This window comes from Phoca vitulina, unplaced genomic scaffold, assembly GCF_004348235.1.
Source record: "Phoca vitulina isolate PV1807 unplaced genomic scaffold, GSC_HSeal_1.0 scaffold45, whole genome shotgun sequence".
NCBI classification, from domain to species: Eukaryota; Metazoa; Chordata; class Mammalia; order Carnivora; family Phocidae; genus Phoca; species Phoca vitulina.
In genome coordinates this window covers 1672571-1694299 of record NW_022589748.1, presented here as the reverse complement: position 1 = coordinate 1694299, position 21729 = coordinate 1672571, and the positions used below count along the sequence as shown (strand labels likewise).

The following is a 21729-nucleotide window of genomic DNA, read 5'->3' as shown; positions in this document are numbered from 1 at the left end:
GCCTTGCCCAGGGTGTTTGGGGAACCCTAGGTGGATACAAACTCTTACAGTAAATCAAAGGGCCAGAATTTGGAACTACGGGCTGGATATGCTCCCAAGACAGCAAAAAGTTAGAAGAAAGAAAACCATTCTCATCACTAGGCTGTTCCCCTTATTCCATTTCCCAGATGAGAAAGCTGAGGTCCAGAGAAGAAAAGGATGTGACCAAGACCTCACAATAGGCCCTGGCAGGAGAATCTGTATCTCCCTCCTCTATGTCCAAAGTGTCCAGAGTGCTTTCCACCACCCCTCGCTTGGTTTGGCCTCCATTAACTCCCACTCCCAGAGGGGACAGCAGAGCCTAGTGAACCTGAACTGGAACACACGTACAGACACCAAGGAGATCTGTTTCTGCTCTGCTTTGTTAAAAGCCGCTCTAGTAATACCAGTAATGTTCAGAGCATTACTAAGAGCAAGTGAGCAATTCCAATGGCCGGGAAGAACATTCACCATGTCTGCATGGCACACACATGGGTTCTATTTCTTCCCTCTTTATACCGAAGCTAAAGGTAGCCCCACAGATTTGGGTTTTTGCATTTACAAAGGCATCAAGTAGAAGTTATATGATTAACTTCAGCAAATACACATCTGATTTGCATACCCACCCAAAGTCTGGGTTTTGGAGAATCCATATTCCCAGAATTCCCAGTTTCCTGGGGAGCTGCTGGTATAATTCCCTTAGGGAAGCTGAGAAGAATAAGCCCAAGACCCACCAACGCACCACCACACAACACCCACTGGTGGCCTCTGTAAGTGCATGGGCTTACCTGGAACATCGATCAATCTTTTGTAGACATTCAAGAAGGCTGCCTCAGCTTCTTTGCTTCTTTTACTCAGTGCATCAATCTGAAAAGCAATACAAGAAGGAAAAGAAAAACAAAGAGCTCAAAATTTGTCAAGAGGTAATTGAGAAATCATCACACATCTAGTGAGTTCCCACGGCAAACAGAAGTCTGGTTCCTTCCTCTCGGGGTAAATGGCTAAAAACGCACAAAGGGGCACCAGTCCACGTGGGCCCCGCTGGTGAGGGTAACGAGGCAGGAGCAGTGCTGTGCAGCCATTTGCAACACTCGGTCCCACTGCCCAGCTGAGAGAACAGTCCCTGTCCTTCCTGTGCAAGCATTTACTAAGAGTTGGCCGTGTGCCAGACAGTGTGTTAGAGGCAGGGGGCAGAGCGAGAGCTCCTAGCCCCAGGAGCCGTGGTCCAGTAGGGGAAACAGGTATGCAAACAAGGGATTAAATCCCAGTTGGGAAAGACAGAGCCACGGGGACACCGAGAAAGGGCCACCAAGCAGGCAAGTGGGTGACATTTGAGCAGAGACTGCAAGAGTAGTTCACCAGGTGGGAAGGAGAGGCATTGCCTAAAGGGGAGGAGCATGTTCAAACACCCAGAGCAACGCTCTTCAATCTGGGGGTTCACAGATCCTGGTGAAGAATTTGATGAAAGCCAAGGACCCTCCCCCTAAAAACACATGCATGCACGGTGATGTGCTCTACTTAAGGACACTCACAGGTCCTCTTGTGTTCTGTCCACGGGATCCAGATTAAGAACCCACAGATGGGGCTGTCACAACACACCAGGGAACATGGGGGTCTGCTGGGCTGGGAACGGGGATGCTTGGCTGATGAGACCAGGCAGGTGAGCAGGGCTCAGACCACGAAGGGCCCACAGTGTACACAGGAGGTGACATTCAGGGGCTTTTGCCCCCACACAGTGAGCAATGTGTAGGGCAGTAGAGATGGAGGAAAAGAGGCCAAGTGGGGAGAAGGGGGTCAAACTGAGTTGATAGGAGGCACAGAAGATTGACGCAAATCAAGGATGGCACCCAGGTTTTCTAGCTTAGGCACCAGGCTAGTGACGGTGGCCAGGATCGATGTGTCTCGTGAACTCACCCAGCCGGGCTAGTGTAAAGTCTCTTCATCAACAAAAGGGGACACGTGAAACTCCCAAGTATGCCGGACACACATCCAAAGAGCCCCTGATTGCTGGATGAACTTGGTACGTATTTTGCTCACATAACACACTTGTTGAGACATCAGATCACTTTTTACACCTGAAGCATGCAAGATGCTACACGCACCAAGCTCATATTGGCTCAGGAAAAGGACACTAAATTACATATTCCTTCTGTCCCCTCACAGAATTATACTCTCTGTCTCCAGTGTTATTAAAGAGGCAAAAGGATGTGGCTTAATTATAGGGTCCCTCGCAGGAGCCAACCAACAATTTGTTCAGGGCCGAGAGAGGCCACCTGATGAAGGATAGGAAGACGCTGCGGAATGGGACCCAAGGGCTGGCGGGGGACAGGTCTCAGGAAATCCAATGCAGAGCTAACCAGCATTTCCAGTTTCTAGCCAGTTGTGCTCCAAAATTCCCATTTGAAGTCAGTTGTTTGGAACTCGGATGTATTTTCTTCCCATAAAATAAAACTGTGATTTTTTTTTTTTTAGGTGCTGAGGAAGTGTTTGGAATAATCCACAAGGATGACTTAAAAATGACAAGACAGTTCTTTATTTTTACAATAAGATGGTCCCCCCGCCCCGAGTATTAGCAACTCAGGCTCATTGTAGAATTAGAGAAATTAAAAAAAAAAAAAAAAAGAGAGAGAGAGAGAGGAAAATAAAAATTCTAATTCTTCCACTCTCCAGTAGAAGTCATCCTCTGTCTGGTTTCTAATTCCCTTCAATTTTTTTTTCCTAATTAAAAAAAATACAGAGTTGAATGAAATGTAGTCACATAGGCAAACTTCAGAGACAGGAAGTAGGTTAGTGGTTGTCTGGGGCTGGAGAGGATGGGGGTTTGGAGGAGGATAGCTTAGGGGTGCAGGGTTGCTTTTTGGGGTGACAAGACGTTCCACAGTTGATTGTGTTAATGGTCGCACAACTTTGTGACTATACTGAAAATCAATGGGCTACAGACTTTAAATGGGTGAATTATATGGTATGTGAATTATATCACAATAAAGCTGTTAGAAATGTGTGTATCTGAAATTAAACCACATGTCAAATTTTGGATTGTGCTATCATAATGGGTAAATCTTCTCCAGTATCTATTGCAAAATTTGGAAAATGTCTTAATGGTATTATTTCATCTGCATCTAAACACCCCATATGTAGATGTTTTGAGTAAGAGTGGATATGGAGTTACCTTCAGATGTCTGGCACACTCCCTATGCTCTGGGTCTTTCTGTTCCCTCTGGAGAGCAACGTGCTCATGGGGAGCAGAGCTTCTGCCCAAGAAACAGGGTAGACGCCTTGGCTGCTCCTTGTGTCTCTTGACACGGACAGAAGCTTCTCTACTCAGTTCACGACCCGCGTCGGGAGGGTCCCTGGCTTTCCAGGTATTCCCGACCAAGTGTACAAAGCGTAGCTGCCTCCGTGGTGGACAAAGGATGGGATCTGGAAGGAACCTGTCTCTCCCGCGGGGGTTGCTGATGGGGAGGGGGACATGGGGGTTGGTAATTTACACAGCACTCTTGGGGACTGTTATGGGTTGAACTGTGTCCCCTCAAAAGAGGTTGAAATCCTGGTACCCAACACCTATCAATGTGACCTTATTTGCAAATAAGGCCTTTGCAGGTGAGCAAGTTAAGATGAGGTTATTAGAGTGGGTCCTGATCCAATATGACTCTGTCCTTATAAAAAGGGAAACTCTGGACACAGACACAGTCAAACCCCCAGGGAGGAGCCCGTGTGAACACGAAGGCAGAGACTGGGGTGGAACATCTACAAACTCTGAAACACTAACAAACCACTGGAAGCCAGGAGAAAGGCCTAGGACACATTCTCCCTCACGGCCTCATAGCCTCAGAAAGAACGGATACTGCCCACACCTTGACCTTGGCCTTCTAGTCCCCAGAACTGTGAAATAAATGCATGTCGTTTACGCGGCTCAGTGTGTGGTACTTGGTTACGGCAGCTCTGACAGGCTAACACAGGGACCGCGATTCTGGGCCACCTTCCTGCCCATCCCCTTGCCACAAATGCAGGAGAATTCAAAGCCAGTCCTGAGAGAACAAGGTCAGGCCAATGAGCTTCATTAATTCATGAAGCGATTGGACGACGAGGTTTCTTAAGAGAGGCAATGAGTACTCCACGTGTGGTTGAGTTTCTACTCGTTGAGGTCCCCGGCCCGCCCCCTTGTGAGACTTCCAAACCTGGAAGGATTTGTGGATTCTGGGGATTCTGAGACTTTCTATTCTCGCGCACTCTTTTCACGCCCCTATGGTCAGCACCCTCAGCCGAGACCAGGCCTCGGAGTCTGAGCTCTCCCCGTCCCGGCTCCGTGCTTCCTGTGGTGGGCTTCCCCTGGCTATCTCGTGCACCTGCTTCCTTGACCACCCTTTGCTAGAATCCCTGCTGCTGAACACCTACTCACGCTCAAAGAGGAGGGCTCTGAGCTTGGAGGGAGGAAGGGGGACCCTGGAGCTCAGCTGGCCAGCCTTATCTGTTCAAGGGGGTAACGGCGCCCACCTCCCATGGCTGGGCGGGTAGAGGAGGTCACGTGGGTAAGGTGCTCACGGGAGGGCCGGCTACCTGACAGTGACTTCATCACCATCAACAGGGCTTCCTGGGCGTGTCCATGCAGTTAGAGCCCCGGAAGTGGGGCCGTGCCTGTCCACCTTTAGCATTCTGTGACGATACCCTGCACTGTCCACACCAGTCCGCAGCATGTGCTCAGGTGTGTGTGCTGCCTGCCTTTGCAACCATGAGCCAGGGCTCAGCCCGGGGGCCCTGAGAAGCGGTCCGAGGTTAGGTCTTAAGGCATAGATGGTCGGAAGCAGGATCCGGGGTAGACCCTCTGACTACTTCCTGCGCAAAGATAGCCTGAGGTAGGGAGTCTGCCTCCCATCGCCACCCCCTTAAAGCCATCGTGAGTGAGGGCAAGGACAGAGGTGGCCACACTGGGGCGGAGCTGGGGAAGCTCTGGAGGCCCCAGCCCTGGGGAAAACCTGTTCTGCTCCAGGGATCAGCCTCACCTCCTGCCACGCCCAGTTACTCCCTGTTCCCTGCATACAAGAGCAATTTCCCCGCAGCCTGGAAGGCGCCTCCTTGGAATGTTCCTCTGATCCTTGAGGCTCAGCTGACCCATCTCCCTGCTGCCTGTCGGACACTCCCATCCCGCCATAGGATTGTCCCGAGGTTCTAGGACTGCAGATGAGGCTCCCTCAGGAGACCCTGGGTTCCTTGAAAGCCCACGCTACGCTTTCTGTCCCAACCGCCTTTCCTCCCAAATAGCACACAGGAGGTGGTTAATACCTTTCCACTGTGTGCGTGACAATTTGCCTCAATCGATCCAGTTTTACCTGCAGAAGTGAGCCAATGGTTAAGGGATCCGGTTTTAATCCTTTATGAAAATGCTTAATATGTAAAGAGTTCTTTGTTTGGGAAGTATGGTTCCTGTGCTGACGTGATGACAGCCACTTGCTGGAGCCAGCGCACTGGAAGCACCTTTTCCCACTGCACGCGCCCCCCTGCAGCGAGCTGGGTGTCCCCACCAGCTGGCAGCCGGGCGGCCGCTCTGCGAGTCTCCCGGACCCAACGGTTACTCTCCCAGCAACATCACTGTTACCATGCTGAGTCTGGCTTTTCTGTACTAAGAATTAAAACTGATAGAGAAAGAAGTTTTTATTCTAAATCTGAAACAATCAGGGGGCGCCTGGCTGGCTCAGTCGGTGGAGTGTGCGATTCTTGATCTCGGGGTTGTTAAGTTCGAGCCCCATATTAGGTGTAGAGACTGCTTAAAAATAAAATCTTTGTAAGCAAAAAAACCCCAAAGAACAAAACCAAACAAACCCCACTTCATAAATTTGCAATAATCAATAGTTGCTTACAGTAGCATGCACACTCAGAGGCCAGGTTTGGAGACGAGTTCATGGAAGTCACCAGTGAGACCCCTGAGATGGTGAGGGGCTTGAGCAGCTGCCTGACCCTGCGGACACCGGCAGAACCGCGCTGTGGGGTTCTGGGAGTCCTGTGGAATCTCGAGTTGTCGCTGCCGATCACTGGCCACCTGCACGCCGCTGCCACTGCCCAAGACTGGTGGGGGAACAGCACCTTCCGTGCGGGGCATTCCCGCCCCACTGACGTCACGTGTGACCACGTGAGCTGCTTTGGCCAATGCAACCTAAGCGACAGTGCCACGTGCCACGCCGGAGCTTAAGATTTAAAGCGATCACATGGTTCGGCCACTGCGCTCCTTTCTTCCGCTGTGAGGCCAGCGTGACCTGATAGGAGCCGCCAATTCTACTGGGATCTCGCAAAGAAGACCACACATGGTCCCAGGGCCGTCACGCTCAGCCCACAGCCAATAAATATGTCATATGCGTGAGAAGTAATCTTTTGTTGCCACGGGCCACTGAGATTTGGGGTTGCTTGTTACAGCTGCGCGATCTAGTAAAGCTGTCTGTTACAAGTCCTAGGGTGGTTATATCGCTAAGATAGAACAAAGTAAAAATAAGGAATTGACAACCAATATTGTGCAGGCCGAAGGGAAGATGGGTTGATAAAGTAGAAAGGGCACAGGACTTGAAACCAGAAGACTGGATTTACGACAGGGCTCCATCAAGCATTTGGAAATATTAAGCCAGCTACGTACCCTCTGCCTCTTTGAATTTTATTTTCTATGCCTAGGAGGAGGGAATGACCAGAATGTCTGCCTTATGAGCCCTGGAGAATCGAACGAGACCGAAAATCTAACAGTGTGGAGAGATTTCGGTGTTGGTGATAATTACTGACTCGTGACATACTTAGAAGATGAAACATCACACAAATATCATGTAAATTACGTGTCAATTTCTAGAGGGTCAGTTAGAAGAGAATTTACACACTCAAGGCGTCAGTTTTTGTACAAACTGCCACGCTACTTTTAACAGAATTAACTGCTTCCAACAGTCCCATAATCAGCACTCATGGTGGGGGCGAGGGGAGAGGAGGCCGCAACTTTTGAGGGGCATGCTCCTGTCATAGGGTGACATTCCCTGGGAAGGTCCCTCACCCACCTGTAACTCGGAACATTAATGGGCTTGAGGCTTTGGAGGCTGTTACTTGAGTTTTTAATAGGACTCTCCTGTTTTCTGCAGAGGAATGAAATGTGGGGAGAACGACTACAAGCGTGAATTTGAACTGGACGGTGCTTTGTGTAGGACAGAAAAAAGGACAGAACAGTGTGATATTTACAGATATATAAATCCTCCTTGACCACCAGCCTTGACCACCAATCAATCAAGAAGTCCTAATCGTCTGGCCTCAGAAATCGATTTCAGAATTATAATCTCTCCTTGCTTTGATGCTTTAGCCTTAATTGACATCCTCCCATTACTTCCAGTGCAGAACTGCAGGCCGGTACCCAGCAGATCTCCGTAACTGTACTTTCTCCTTGCCACGGAGCGTGATGTGTCCTCCACGGGGGCCCTGGGTCACTTTCCCAGCACCCAGAAAAAACATGGAGCCGCTTTACCCTAATGGCTTCTCCTCACTCCCAGACTACCATCCACACTCCTCGGGCTGAGGTCCCAGAACCCTTCCCCACGTGGCCCTTGATTTACACTAACTTCACCTCCCACCAAATCCCACCACTGACCACACTTGCCCACACCAAGCCTCAGTCCTCCCAACACACCACACCCCTTCATGCCTCCAGGTCTTTATACACTAGTTCCTCTGCCTGGAATGCTCTTCACCCTGGGCATGGGGGAATCCAGCCCCTAACTCATGGGGGCAATCCTTCATGAGTCAGTCTAGGTGACGCCTCCTGTGTGGTGTCCTCCTGATTTCCCCAGGCACCACTGGTCACTCGGTCCTTCTGCCACCTAAGCTCAGTGTAAATCTCTCTCTGCCCACTTCCCCCACCAAGTGATGATGACTCACGTGCGTGAGCTTCCTCTCTCCACCACCCTGTGGTCTATCGCAGGCCAAGGGCAGTGGCACCTTCCACTCGTTACCGCAGCATCCGGGTCCTAACTAACACAGGAGGCTGCCTGGGAACATCTCTGAGTGAGTGCGGGAAGGTTCCGGGCGGAGAAGGCTGCACGGACTCAGGGACTCCTTGGAACTCACGGCCGGATTCTGCGGCATTGGTTATTTTGCAGAATCGGAGCGGAGAAGGCAGTTTCCTATAATTAAGACCTTCAAGGAGGCTTTTACTAGCTTCCATTTAGTCCAGTCTGAAAAGTGGGAAGCATGAAAGCCAAGCTCAGGCCTAGTTTAGGGAAGAGCAAACTTCCTCGTCAGAATGAGAGAACCCTGGGGAGGTGGTGGCGGGGGGGGGGGGGGGGGGGGGGGTGGTGGCGGTTTGGGTTTGAAGATGCAATAACCAGGTGATGCTGTCTCTAAAATGGAGAAAATAAGACCTCTTCAAGGGCTTTTTGGTGAGTATTACGAAGGAATGTGCCTATAACTCGGCTGAGCACCTGGGAGGCCCAGAACACTCCGTAGCTGCTATCATTTGACAATGGATGTCCTGCTTGTATACTGGTGAGCCCCGAACCTCCCCGAGGGTGGCCGTGGTCTGGGTGCCACAGTGTGGACTTTTTACTTAAGGATTACCCAAAAAAATATGAAACACACTGGTCTTGCTGCTCACGCAGCGTAGTATATTCTGAAATGCAAAGGTCATCTTTCCAGGGAGCCGCCCAGGCCTCGCCAGGCACAGGTGGTAGGGGGGGCAGGGCCACCCGGGGCCAAGGGCCTGGGTACAGTGTCAGAAGAACAGGGTCTTGAGTCCCGGCTCCAGCACCAACATAGGTGCACTACCACAGCCAATGACTTAACCTCTGTGCCTCAGTTTCCTTGTCTGCAAAGTGGGGAGAATAAATCTTGGTTGCTGTGAATGGTGATGGAGCCCCCAGATTGGCAACACCACTTCTCAGACGGGGAAACTGACCAGGCTCAGAGCCAGACCCCTACAGAACCCCACCAAGGATAAAATGACACCCCAGCACGATGCCTGGGGCCGCACAGCCAGTGGAAAGAACGCATGCTTGGAAGGAACAGAGACTCGGGTCTGAAGCCAGCTCTGGGGCATGCTTGCTGGATGATCTGGAGGTGGGTTCCTTCAACTATTTACACCTCGGTCTCTCCATCTGTCTAGGGAATCACTCCCTCCTTGCTGAACTGTGAAAATGAACCACGAGAATCTCCCACATCCAGTAGCTGGTACAATCAGGAGGGTACAGAATCAAGTAAACATCAGAAACTTTTCTAGAGAAGATCCAAAGGCACCATTCTCTTCCCAGTGCCCCACACACTGTCCTCCTCTGATTCAAGTCTTGGGGACAGAGAGACACTTAAACAACATCTGAGATACCACGGTGGCAAGAGCCCGCTCATGAACAACCCACCAGCCTGTGCCCCGGGAATGTACAAGCTAATGATTTAGAAATAAGCACGGACCATTAACAGAATTTCCAAATCGATGTGCTCTGCTGGACTACAGGCTGGTAAGGACCAGCAAGAGCTGCAGGGATGAGAGACTGGCCCTGTCTCACTCTGCATCTTTCAAGAGCAAAACATGATTCACAGAGCCGCGTGGCCCACTGGAAGCCAACAAAGAATGACCAAGATCCCATCCAAAACAGACACATACGTGGCCACAGCTTTGGAGTTCTAACTTTAATTGAACACAGCCACGTGAAAGGACGGCATATATTTTCTTTTCTTTTCTTTTTTTTTTTTAAGATTTTATTTATTTTTTTTGACAGAGAGAGACATAGCGAGAGCAGGAACACAAGCAGGGGGAGTGGGAGAGGGAGAAGCAGGCTTCCCGCAGAGCAGGGAGCCCGATGTGGGACTCGATCCCAGGACCCTGGGATCATGACCTGAGCTGAAGGCAGACGCTTAACGACTGAGCCACCCAGGCACCCGAAGGCATATATTTTCTAAAGCGAGATCACAGTGGCAAAAGCATGTTTGCTATGAGCCCCGTGGGAGACACGAGAGGACCCCGGCGGGGAGGGAGCCCCTCTCCCAGCAGCCTGGTCACCCTTGGAGCAATGCGGAGGGAGGAGAGACGGGGAGCAGGTGTGGGAGCCCAGCTGCCACCACCAGCTTTCTTTCTCAAGGTCACATTCCATCATAACTTCCAACTCGCACACGGAGTCCAGTGAGGAAGAATCACATCCATACTTCCCATCACAGGGAACAGAACGAGGCTAACTGGAAATCTCTACACGGCTCGAAGCAGGATGAACAAATCCCACAGGGCAGTTTTGGTTGGTTACGAAGGCAATGCAGCGTAGACGTGGGTAACAACACACAGTTGCTTCTTATATAAACCGGTGGAAATATTCCTTAGCTACTTGCCCCCTGCCTTGCCCAAATGTCTAGGAGAAGAAAACTGGAGAGAAGTCCAGAGAAGATAGTGCCATGAAGAATGAGAGGGGAAATAAAGATGTGGGGCCACGGAGAAGAGATCTGTGGCAGAGGACAGCGTGAGAAATATTGTAAAGACCGTGAAAACAGTAACTAGCATCTCTCTCTCCCTTTACCGTTGGCCGCACACATCTGACGTGCTGGCTGTCACTGTGTATCTGAAGAGCTGCTGTGGGGAAGCAGGATTAGCAATCCACTCTCTCCCCAGAGTGCAAAACCAGAACCAAGAGGTAGAAGCTACGAGGCAGATAACCGCTTCCCAGTGGGAAAGCCTCTGCCAACAGCATAGGGCTTCAGAGGTGGACCATGCGGGCCGCCTGAATTGCTTACTGGTTTGTTCATTCTTTCACTCAGTCAATAGAATCATTTAAGGGGTGGCTATAATGTGCCAGGCGGTGGGTGTGCTATCCTATCCTCTGGGGCCAGAACCGACCCCCGTCCCCTCCAAGCCTCACAGGAAAATCACAGTGGGGCTGTGGAGGAGGATGAACGTCTACCTGAGTTTTTTTTTCTTTTTATTTTCTTACCTGAGGTTTCTGAAACACGGTTTTTGTGAACAGACAATATATGTATATCGTAAAAAATGGGAGGTATAAAAACATATACAGTGTTCAGCAAGATTGCATAATACAAGATCAATACACAAAAATCAATTGTCTTTCTATACACTAGCCATAAACCATTTGAAAGTGAGAGTTTAAAACGTTCATGGATCGGGAGACTTAATATTGTTAAGATGGCAAAAGTCCCAAATCGATCTACAGATTCGGCGTGATGCCTGTCAACATCTCCGCTGGCTTCGCTGCGGAAACTGGCAAGTTGATCCTTAAGATTTGTACTGAAATGCAAGGGATCCAAAACAGCCAAACCATCTTGAAAAAGAAAAACAAAGGTGCGGGACTCACACTTACTAATTTCAAAACTTACCGCAAAGCTACATTGATCAAGCATGTGTGGCATGCTTCTGCCCCTCCCGCTCGTGATGGATCTCTCTCTCTCAAAATAAAAGAATGAATGAATGAATGAATGCAAATGGGAGAATGTTACAGACACAGCTCTGCACCTCGTGTTTTGCATACTTGGGTTAAGTTTTGAGGAGGATGATGAGCTTCCTTCGCGGTGGGAGGGCGGGGGCCGCGTGGGGAAGAGGAGCCTGGGCAAAGATGGAGTGTGTGCTGCCTATCCAGGACGTGCGGGGGCCTGCTGGGCCTAGAGCTCAAGTGGCTTGGAGGGAGAGACGGGGGGGGGGGGGAGGAAGGGGCTAGGCCAGGGGCCCAGCTTTATGCTGAGAAGTTGGGGATGTCAATCAGGACGTGACCTGAAGTCAAGGGATCACACTGGATGGGAAGGCAACTGGGGGTAGGGTGGCGGGGAGAAAAAGGTGGAGGAAGCTGTGTTGGGAAGGTGGGAGCCAAAGTGAGTGAGGTGAAGGAAGCAGAATTCCCAGGGTCTACTGGCAGATGCGGGTCCCCTCAGAGTTCCGGCCAGGGGGACTGGGGGCTGGCCATCTCCCCTGAGATGGGAGACACAGACAGGTGTGTGTTTGGGTGGTTGTGTGGAGGTATTAAGTCTTTGAGAAGTCACAGGGGAGCTCCCAGGAGGCGCGATGTTGAGAGAGGCCCAGGCCAGAGGCCAAGATTTGGGGCCATCAGCCCCTAAATGGCCAGACGAGGTTAACTAGGGATGGGATGGGTGTGCAGTGAGGGCCCCAGAAGGCTGTGGCTGAATTCTGGGGGTGCAGTGGATTTAGGAGATGGAAGGATCTGGAGAATGCTATGATCAAGAACTAGATCTCGCATCTGTGGGATAAAACATCTATTATGTTTTCCATAATACAGATGAGACACAGAAAAGCTGGAAGAACCCATTCAAGGCCACGCTGGTAAAAGATGACATCAGGAGTGAAATCCAGATGTGTCTGATTCCGAACTCTGTGGTTTGTCCATTTGGTTTTCTCTGCAGCTCTAGGCCTCCTCCCTGGGAAGGAGCTGCCGCAGGCCTGGGTCGGAGGGGACAGAGGACAGAAGCCAGGAGACAGTGTGAAGGAGGAAGGAGCGGCACAGGTGCCCAGCGTGAACACCCGTGAGTCCTCCCAGCCAGGCCTCCAGGCCCCACGTGCCCGCAGCAGGACGCTACCGTACTCCTACGTCAGGGGCACGTGTCCACTACTTTTCAAGAAAACACCCACTCCGAGGTCGGCCCCGGGAGGATGCCAGGCCCTGGGTCTCCGGCTCAGACTTGCCCTCCCAAGTTCCTGGACTCCAGGCCTGAGGATGGAAGGGGCTCGAGTCTGGAGGTGGAGGAGCTCCCTGGGGAGCACGGCTCTGTCCCAGGTAGGTGCCAGGTCCTTCCCCCGATAGCCCCAGGGAAGAATCCTTTCCCTTGTGCGTGCTGACCGTAAGCAGCCAGGTGTCCCTCTTGTTATGCTGGAGGGCAAAGTGTAAGTCTCACCAGTCTCCCCATCTTCTCCTACTTCGGAAGCAATTTCAAGACACTTTGCAAGCTTTCTAGAATAAGCACCGGCTTTAGAGTCGGACGGTGGCGTTCAAGTCTCAGCTCTAAGGCTGGCAAGCTGTGTAGCTTCGAGCAAGTTACTTGACTTCTCTAGGCCCACTTCCTCCTCTCTACAGAAATTATAAAACCTCTCAGGGCTGCACTGTTGTGCCAACGAAATCAGATAATGTATGTGAAGCTTCCGGCACATCCCTGGAGCTGAGGAGATGTTCTCCTTCTCCTTCTTCCTCTCTCCAAGGGCAGCACTCAGAGCCGGCATGTTTTAGCAGAACCTGCTCTCCGGGTTAGTCTCCTTTCCCACTAGAGGGCTCAGCTAGTGCGAGCTCCCAGGTGGGCCCCACCTGACTCTTACCCCATTCTTCTGCCACTTGGTCCTCACCATGACAGGAGACGGGGCCTGGCAACAGCCCCAAGCAGTGGCAGAACGAGAAGGTCCCCGGTGAGGAGGAGAGCTGGGGTGGGGGGGTCACTGGCCCACCCGCCAGGTTCCTTCTTCATGGCTGGCAACTTGGAAGGTTCTGGAAGTTGTAGTTGGATGAAACGCTGGTCATGCTCCCTTCCGTGGCAGGGAGTGGAATGAGTGCAAACACCTGGGTTCTAACCTGGAAGCCTATTCAGGCCACTTGTGACCTTGAGGCTCGCCCGTGCAGGTGGCTACCAAGCGTGTGGCTAAAAGTCACGACAGGGTGGGTTCCTGCAGTCTGGGATCTGTGGCACCTGCTGGGTGGCATTTGGCTGGGCGTAACGAGGCTCCAGGGAGCCACAGATCCCAGGATAGGTGGGACCAAGAGACAGCAAGAGGGCAGGAGTCAAGAGCATGGAGCTGGGGGCAGGGGCAGGGAGAGCACAGACCTCACCTCCGGGCACCCACCCTGCTCCTCAAGTTCACGGCCACCCCTCCATCCTGTCACTGTGGCTGGTGATAACGTTGCTAGCAGAGGGCGGTGGGTAAGGCTGTGGGAGATCATGGCAATGGGAACTTAGAGACGTAAAACGCTGTGCAAATAATTGCCAGCAAAGAGAGCAGGGGCGCAGTCTGAAATAGACCAGGGGAGAGATGGAATGCGGGATACTCCACATGCGGGCAATGAACTCGGCTGGGCTCTCGGCTGTGATCAAACTGTGTCACCGAGCTCCCTCCCAGGGCCACACGCACACGTTCATGGGCCTCCTTCTGCCCATCTGCTCCATGGTGTCAGTTTCACGTAAGGAGTTACTGCATTAAATTGATGGATCATGAGTAAAACCTAATTAACGTCCAGATTGAGTCTTTCCAAGGGAAGAGAGATCTGCAGAAAATAAAATATCCTAATAATTTAAATTCCACAGTACTCAAATAAATACTATGTGACTATTACAACCTGGGACTGATTCTAGTCCGGGGGGAAAAAAAAACCAAACCAACAAACTATGAGACAAATACTACTTCTTGTCGTCATTCAAATCTATTTCCCCCAATCCTTCACATTCGTCGTATGAGGGAAAAGAGGCACTGAGAGGTCAACAGACTTGGTGAAAGCCAAGGTCACTGGTAAGTCAGGCTTCAAACTGAGGCCTTATAACTCTGGGCCCTTATCTTCTTATCACAACTGCCTCCTGGTCTTACATGATTCCCTGCAAAGTTCTGGGAGTGTAAGCAGATAGAACAGGGCCTTTTTTATGGACAGAGAATGCTTTTGATTTGTACACTGGGGGTGTTAACTCTCCATCTTGCCATCCATCCATCCATTTGCTCATCCATCCAAAACCCACCCACCCATCCACGCACCCAAAGTTCACTGAGGGCCTGCTGTGCACCCAGCACTGTGCCACATGAGGACACAGATCCCGCTCAACTATTAAGCGCCATGAAAGCAGCATGTGAGTTAGTTACCTACAACTACAGACCACAGTCTGGTTCAGGTCCAGCCCGGCACATAGTAGGTGTTCAGTAAATAACAACTGAATGAAAGAATGAATGAGAAAACCCCGTCCTCCAGAAGCTTATGGTCTGGAAGGGGAGACAGCCTTATAGAGTGTGACCTGAGTCAGTGTGACCAGGGTCATCTCCTGGCCTGAACAGTGTGGAGGAGCAGCTAAGCAGGTGGCCTCTGCCAAGGTGACCCCCACTCGGCTGGCGACAAGACCACTCTGGTGGCTCCAGGAGCAGGGGTGCCCGGACACGGAGCCTGCTTCCCAAGCGGGCGAGGAGCCAAAGTGCAGGGGGCAAGACCTGGGGCTCCTTTCGGGCACCTGCACAGGTCCCTTCAGCGTGCGGGACCTCGAATTCCTTTCCTGTGACCCTCCGGTCTCTAGGGGCTCCGGTGCTGAGTCAGCTCTGCCAACACAGCTTGGGACTCACTTCTTCTAGAACCCTCTGACTGCCCCTTCTCCATTCCAACTCAGTTCATTTCAGTTCACCCAACGCTTCCCGGGGACCCGCCGTGTGCCGGAAAACCGTCCGAGCCCTCCTTCGGGAGCAGGGTCTGCTGGCGAACCCTGCAGGAGCCCCCGAATTCGGGGGGCCTGTCTCAGGGCCTCCGGCAGAGGGAAATGAAAGCGGGGGAGGGCCCACTGCACGCGGGTCCGTGCTAAGAACATCCAAGGCCTCCGCCGCCGGTTACCAAGAGGATGTTAAAAATAATTATCCACTGAAAATATTAGATTTGCTCTGGATTGTTCATTACATACAATGGCTTAATAGGACTTTTATTGAATAGCTGCAGAGCTCTGGGCCGAAATCAATTTGCCATACGCTCGGAATTTTGATGTATGCTGTTGACTTCCACAACACGGAGCAATTTGTAATAGCTTTGGCTCGCTGTTGTTTCCAAAGCTCCTGCTACATCACAAGCATTTATTTCTGACCACAAAATTACATTTATTCAACAGAAAGCAGCTCCGGGTCTTTAAGAGGTTAACTTCTGGAGGGCTTGGCGGCCGGCCAGCCCCCGGCGGAGGCGCGGCGCGGGTGCGGTGGCCCACGCGGTGGCGGCCGCGCCGGGCGGGCGGCCGTGATTAATGGGCCGCTGAGTGCGCCCCTTTCCACATGCACACGGCCCGCTCCCCTGCTTCCATAGATCAGGGGCTTAGCCTCCACATATCTGACTGAAATTGAATTTGGCTTCTCTCTCAACCGTTCATTTCCTATGTGAGGCAAGGTTATATCCTTTTCTGCATGAGCAGAACCAAACCAGCTGCAGCTTCAGAGAGAATGTGTTTTCAATTAGGAAGCTGGCCTGAAACACTGAACCACAGTCCTGCCGCTCCCCTAATTGAGCCGTCATGGAGGGAGCCTCCAGGAAGACATCGTACAGCGCCGGGCCTTCGGACGGCACTGTAAGGTAATTAAAACACTGTCACGGTCACCACCACGGCCACCGCAAGTGCCACCACTGTCCTCTCACCCTCAGGTACCACACACGTGAAAAGGCCTGAGAGTCTGCAGGTGGCTGTGTGGGCTGAGAAACAAGTGCCCCCTTCCCCCCAACCCCCCCCCAGGATAGGGGTCAGGACAGCAGGTGAGGTTGGGGTCCTCGTGAAGGCCAGTCTGCTCCATACTCACCTGTCAGGGACACTGGGTCCCAACTCACAGATGGCCCTGGTGCCCCTGTGAGGAGAAGCAGACTTAGCTGTACTTGTGGGTCCCCAGGAACCTAGCAGGGAGCCTCGCACACAGCACCTGCTGAGTACTTACTGACGGGGAAGGACGTGAGAGGGTGACACATTCGGCGAAGGAGGTCTTGCTGAGCCAGCGCGGTAGGGCAAGGGAGAGGGTATGAAGTTGAAGAGAAGATGCGGGCCTCAAAGGAAAAAGGGAGAAACTCGGGCTGAGATGGGTCTTCAAGGATGAAAATGATTCTTACAAGTGAGGAAGAGCAGAAGGTTCTAAAAACGGAGGCCAAGACTTTAGGAGAGGGTCCGAGGCAGGAAACCACAAGGCATGTTCGGGGACAGGAAACGGACCAGTCTGGCCAGAGCAGAAGCCAAGGATTGAAAGCCTGGAAATACTTTTAAAGCTCCGTCACGGAGGGCCCTACCTGCCCATGTCAGGTGCTCGCCTGGCCAGAGCCACAGAACTTGGCCTTGAGAGGAAGTGCCCGTGCAGGGAACCCAGCCCAGTGGTTCCTATGAGCAGCTACACATGAGCATCGGGTGTGGACTTCGTCAAATTCCAGCTGCTTAGGCCCGGCCCTGGGCAGCTGAATCGGAACCTCACGGGGAGAAGCTGGGGAGCAGAATTTCTGGGAACACGTGGGTGATTCTCAGGCAGCCCGCTGGTCCCTCCGAGGACCAGTTTGAGGAACCAGCAGTCTGGCCTAACCCTCTGACACCAGCCTGCCCACAACAGTGCAGCACTGGCTGAGTGTAGGCATGACGGGGCCTTGAAGAAGAATGGGTACGAGCAGACCACACTCCTGACACGGTGGTCCTCTGCCCCTGTTTGAATACTCCCAGTGACAGGAAGCTCACTCCCTTAGATGAGCGCTCACTCCATTTCTGAGTGGCTCTAACTGCTGACAAAGGTGCTCTCCTGTTCTGCTGATGACGGTCAACCCAAGGATCAGTCCACCGAGTCATACTGTTCTTCAGAGCTATGGGGCTCCTTGCCGACTCTCTCACTCACCCACGCATTTTACAGAAGAGCAAAGTCAGGGGGAAAGAGGCTTGGGAGCTGCCCGAGGTCACAGGAGAGTGAGCGGCAGGGCCTGGGCTGGCTCCCAGGTCCTTCCAACTCCCTGTGACATGTTCTCTGGAGTAAAGTACTTGGACGTTCTGGCTTTATTTAGACGTGGCCTTTAGATCTGAGCACTGAAGTACGTACAGCGCAACCAATCCTGGCGACACGACATCCTCGAAACTCTCCGCAACTTTTAACGAATTCACGGACTATTTACCCACCGTGAATCTGTTTCATCTCTTTGTTGATTAAAGTCTGTCAAACGGCCCTACCTGTGTGCACAGGGCCTGCCTTCCTCCCTCATTCCCTCAGCCTTTCTTCTGGTGCCCGGTCACCTGGAGCGCTGTCCCCGCTCAGCCTGCCCCACCGGACGCTCCGTCACCAGCCTGGAGCCTGTCTGACTCCTCTCATCCCTCCGGTCTCAGTCCACACGCCACCTCCCGGGAGAGGCCTCCCAGACCACAACGGTCTCAGAAGCAGCCACCCTGCTCCACCTGCTTTCCCGTCCGAATTCCTTCACAGTGCGTGTCCCCATCTGACATGACTCCATCTTTATTACGTTTCCCTTCATCAGGACATAGGCTTCAAGGCAGCAGGGGCTTGGCTGACTGTATCCAGGGTTATATCCTTAGCTGCTATTTGGCCCAGGGCTGTACGTAGTCAGAGGGTTTCACTGAATGAAGAATGAAACAGACAGCCGAGAGCAAAACCCAGCACCAGAGGTGATGTGGGGTTTCACGTGGCCTGCCCGCAGCTCTGAGTCTTGCTGGTGCGTGGACCTTCAGTACAGAGGCAAGTTTCAAGTGATGATCTGGTCCCTCATGTGGGCCAGGCGGCAGGTGACACAGGCAGGAAGCCATCTGCAGCTCGCTGGGGGGCGCAGATCAGGCTGTAGCAAAGTGTGTCTGCACATGGTTATGGACATTTACGTCCACGGGGGACAAGGCGTGGAGGGCAGCGTCCACACAGGAAGGGCTGGTCAGAAGAGGAGCGGAGTCTAAGGAACATTTGCAAAAGCACTTTGCATAAGACGACCACCCCCTGTCCTTATCAAAGACCGGGGAGGGTGACTACGATGATGGAGGGCAGAAGGCGCCACTTCCCCGTTCCCTGAGCAGGATCAGAGGAGCCAATATGGGCCCCAGTCCTGCCATGGTCACCCATGTGCCTCTGGGTAGGTCCTTTCCCTCTCAGGGCGAAAGGACCTCCTCCTTGTCTGTAAAATAAAGATACTGCTCCCCCCGCCCCATCCAATGGACACCTACTGCACGCGCACTAGGGCCAGGGGGGTGGATACACAGAGGCCATAGAGACGTAGAAAGTCTAGAGAGAGCGCATGGACACAAACAAACCCACAAAGACAAGGAGAAAAGCACTCTGGCCGAAAGGAGAAGGTCCTACAAGAGAAATAGGAAGAGGGCCTCGGTCAGAGACCTCTTGAGGGCCTCACAGCTGAAGCGAGCACCAAGAAGGGAGTAGGAGGGGGCTGGGCAGGGGGTGGGGGACCCTGAAGGCAGAGGTCAGTAAGCAGGAAGGGACGTGCTCGTGGTGCTGGCTGACCCGCGGAGCGAAGGTGTGGGTGGACTGGGCGGGAGCTGGAACAGAGACACCTGACGGCTTTGGACAGGCTGCGGGTGGTAGGGATGGGAAGATGCGGGCAGATGAGGGCACTGGGAGGAAGGAAGGAGGAGAGTGGGGCGGACGGGAGGGAGAAGGTGTCCTAGATTTCCAGCTGAGGCTGCCAAGCGGATTGCAGGGCCATTCCTGAGGAGGGAAAGGAGGCAGCAGGAGACCCCAGCAGGGATGGGAGCTGGAGTGGGACAGTTGTGGGCTCAGAGTCCTTTCTTGTGGATCACCTAAGTGGTAAGATGCAAGAGGCGGTCTCCTATGGGCCTGGAACGTAAAGGAGATGGAGTTAGAGACAGACACCTGAGTTTAGAGCAGATGGGTCCCGGGAGATTATACCACAGAATGCCATCACTCAGAGGTCTGGATGCCAAGGAGCTGCCCAAGACTGAAAATCAACAGCCAGAGAAGTGGACGGAAAACCTGGAGGACATACTATCGTGGGATGCCAAAAGAAGGGACCAACATGGAGAAGAGCTGTTGGGCAGGCTGAATGTCCCTGATTTGAGAGAGCTGAGGACTACAAGGGTCAAGGGAGAGGGGACAGATGCCACACCGGGGTGGGTCGAAGAGTAAAGGGCACATATGGGAGTGGAGACAGCTCTCTGGAGGAGCCTGGCCCAGAGGGTTGGGCGATAAGGCAGGCACTCGCCTGCTCACTCTGTCTCAAGATGGAACCTACTAGTGCTTACAGAATGCAGATGAGCAGACACTGAAGACCCAGGACGGGGGTCCCTGCCAGGCGGTGGCACCTCAAAAGGCAAGAGAAGGGGCGCCTGGGTGGCTCAGTCATTGGGCATCTGCCTTCAGCTGAGGTCATGATCCTAGGGTCCTGGGATCAAGCCCCACATCGGGCTCCCTGCTCTGCGGGAAGCCTGCTTCTCCCTCTCCCACTCCCCCTGCTTGTGTTCCCTCTCTCGCTGTGTCTCTGTGTCAAATAAATAAAAAATCTTAAAAAAAAAGGCAAGAGAAGATGGGGCAGTGACTTCCCAATGTGGTGAGGACGGGGCGAGCTTATGTTCGGAAACACCCAGCACAGCACTTGGACTTGCTTCGCTTCCCACAAATGCCATTTTGGACACTCCCACAAATGTGCCTTACCCCTCGGCCTTCCCAAGTGCACGGCCTCACTGGAAGCGTCCACTTGCCTGGAGGTTAAAATCGACCATACGTGAAATACAAAGAGAGGGGAAAATATTTAGCTGCTCACACGCAAAAATACAATCCCATAGCCACTGCCTCATAAGCACGGGTCTTTCTTTCTTGAAAAAAGTCGTTCATGCTTATAAAAGAATACATGAAGTATAAAAAAAACCAAAAACGAGCACCTGTGAGTAGGAACACTGCCATGACCTTTGAAACCTCCTTTGGGCCTAGCTATGCTAACCTGTATTCTGAATTTCCTACTTAACCTTTTCTTTATGGTTTTATTACATAATAAAATATGCCCATACCCCTGAACGATGTCCGCTCAGTATGCCCATTTTCACGTGTCATTCACTTCCCCTGCTAGAATGCTCTTTGCCTGTTCTTTCTACTGCTGATGGAAAATGGGTTGTTTCCGCTTGTTGACGAATTTCAAACACTCCTGCCCTGGCTTCCTGGGGCCCATTCAGCTTATTTAGAATTTCTACTCAGGAGTGGAAGTGTGGGGTCAAGGTGTATGTGCTTCGGGAGCTCTAGTATCTGATGCCAGAATGGTTTTCACAACAGTTACACAATTTACACTCCTATCTTGGGTATTGGATTCTGGCCAACCTGGAAGATACAAGAAAGTGGTGTTTAACTTATTTTAATTTGCATTTTCCTGATTATGAGGTTGGGCATCTTGTCATGTATTTATTGACCATTCTGATTTTCTCTGAGGATGCTGTTTGTGGCTTTTGACCATTTTCCTATTGGCATATTTGTCTTTTTCTTATGAATAAGAAAAAGTAAAAGTAAAAGTAAGAAGTATCCTATTGGGATATTTGTCTATTTCTTATAAATAAGAAAAAGTAAAAGTTTTTAATACTTTCTTAATACTAATCCTTTGTTAACTGTGTGTGTGGCAACCGTCTCCTCCTGATCTGTGACATGCGGCCAGGATTCCCCCTGCCCCCCACAAGATCTGATTACAGTCTGGCCCTAGGGAGCACCATTCACATCAGAGACATTTGGTCTTTACTGTGAAAAAGATTCAGATAAGTCTGGATTATCCAACAGATAAACGGTCTTGCGACCTAAGGTGGAGCCTTTTCCTAATTTACACAAAGGTAAAACTGAGCTAGCAGTGCCCTAGGCTTATTCTGCCACCTTCTGTAGATTGTCTTTCCCTAATTAATAAATAGATAAGTAAATAAAGCTTTTACTTAAAACTTCTGGTTAAAATGTAACAATTTCTTCTTTTATGGTTTCCAAGAAATCCTACCCAACACAAAGTCATCATATTCTATATTTTCTTCTATAAGGTTTAAAGTTTTGCCTTAAGTCTTCACCTGTAATTTGTTTGCATATGGTGTGAGGTATGGATCCAATCT

The 21729-nt window shown here is 51.7% G+C and overlaps 1 protein-coding gene across 6 annotated transcripts in view; it reads right to left on the bottom strand.

Annotated features, from left to right (window-relative positions):
* Positions 1 to 21729, bottom strand: part of CUX1 (cut like homeobox 1) — a 352682-nt gene that overhangs the window by 160644 nt on the left and 170309 nt on the right. For all 6 annotated transcript variants that reach the window (XM_032430822.1, XM_032430825.1, XM_032430824.1 and 3 more), the window contains exon 4: positions 807 to 885. In XM_032430822.1, the coding sequence (XP_032286713.1) occupies positions 807 to 885 (79 nt within the window). The remainder of the gene's footprint in view (positions 1 to 806; positions 886 to 21729) is intronic.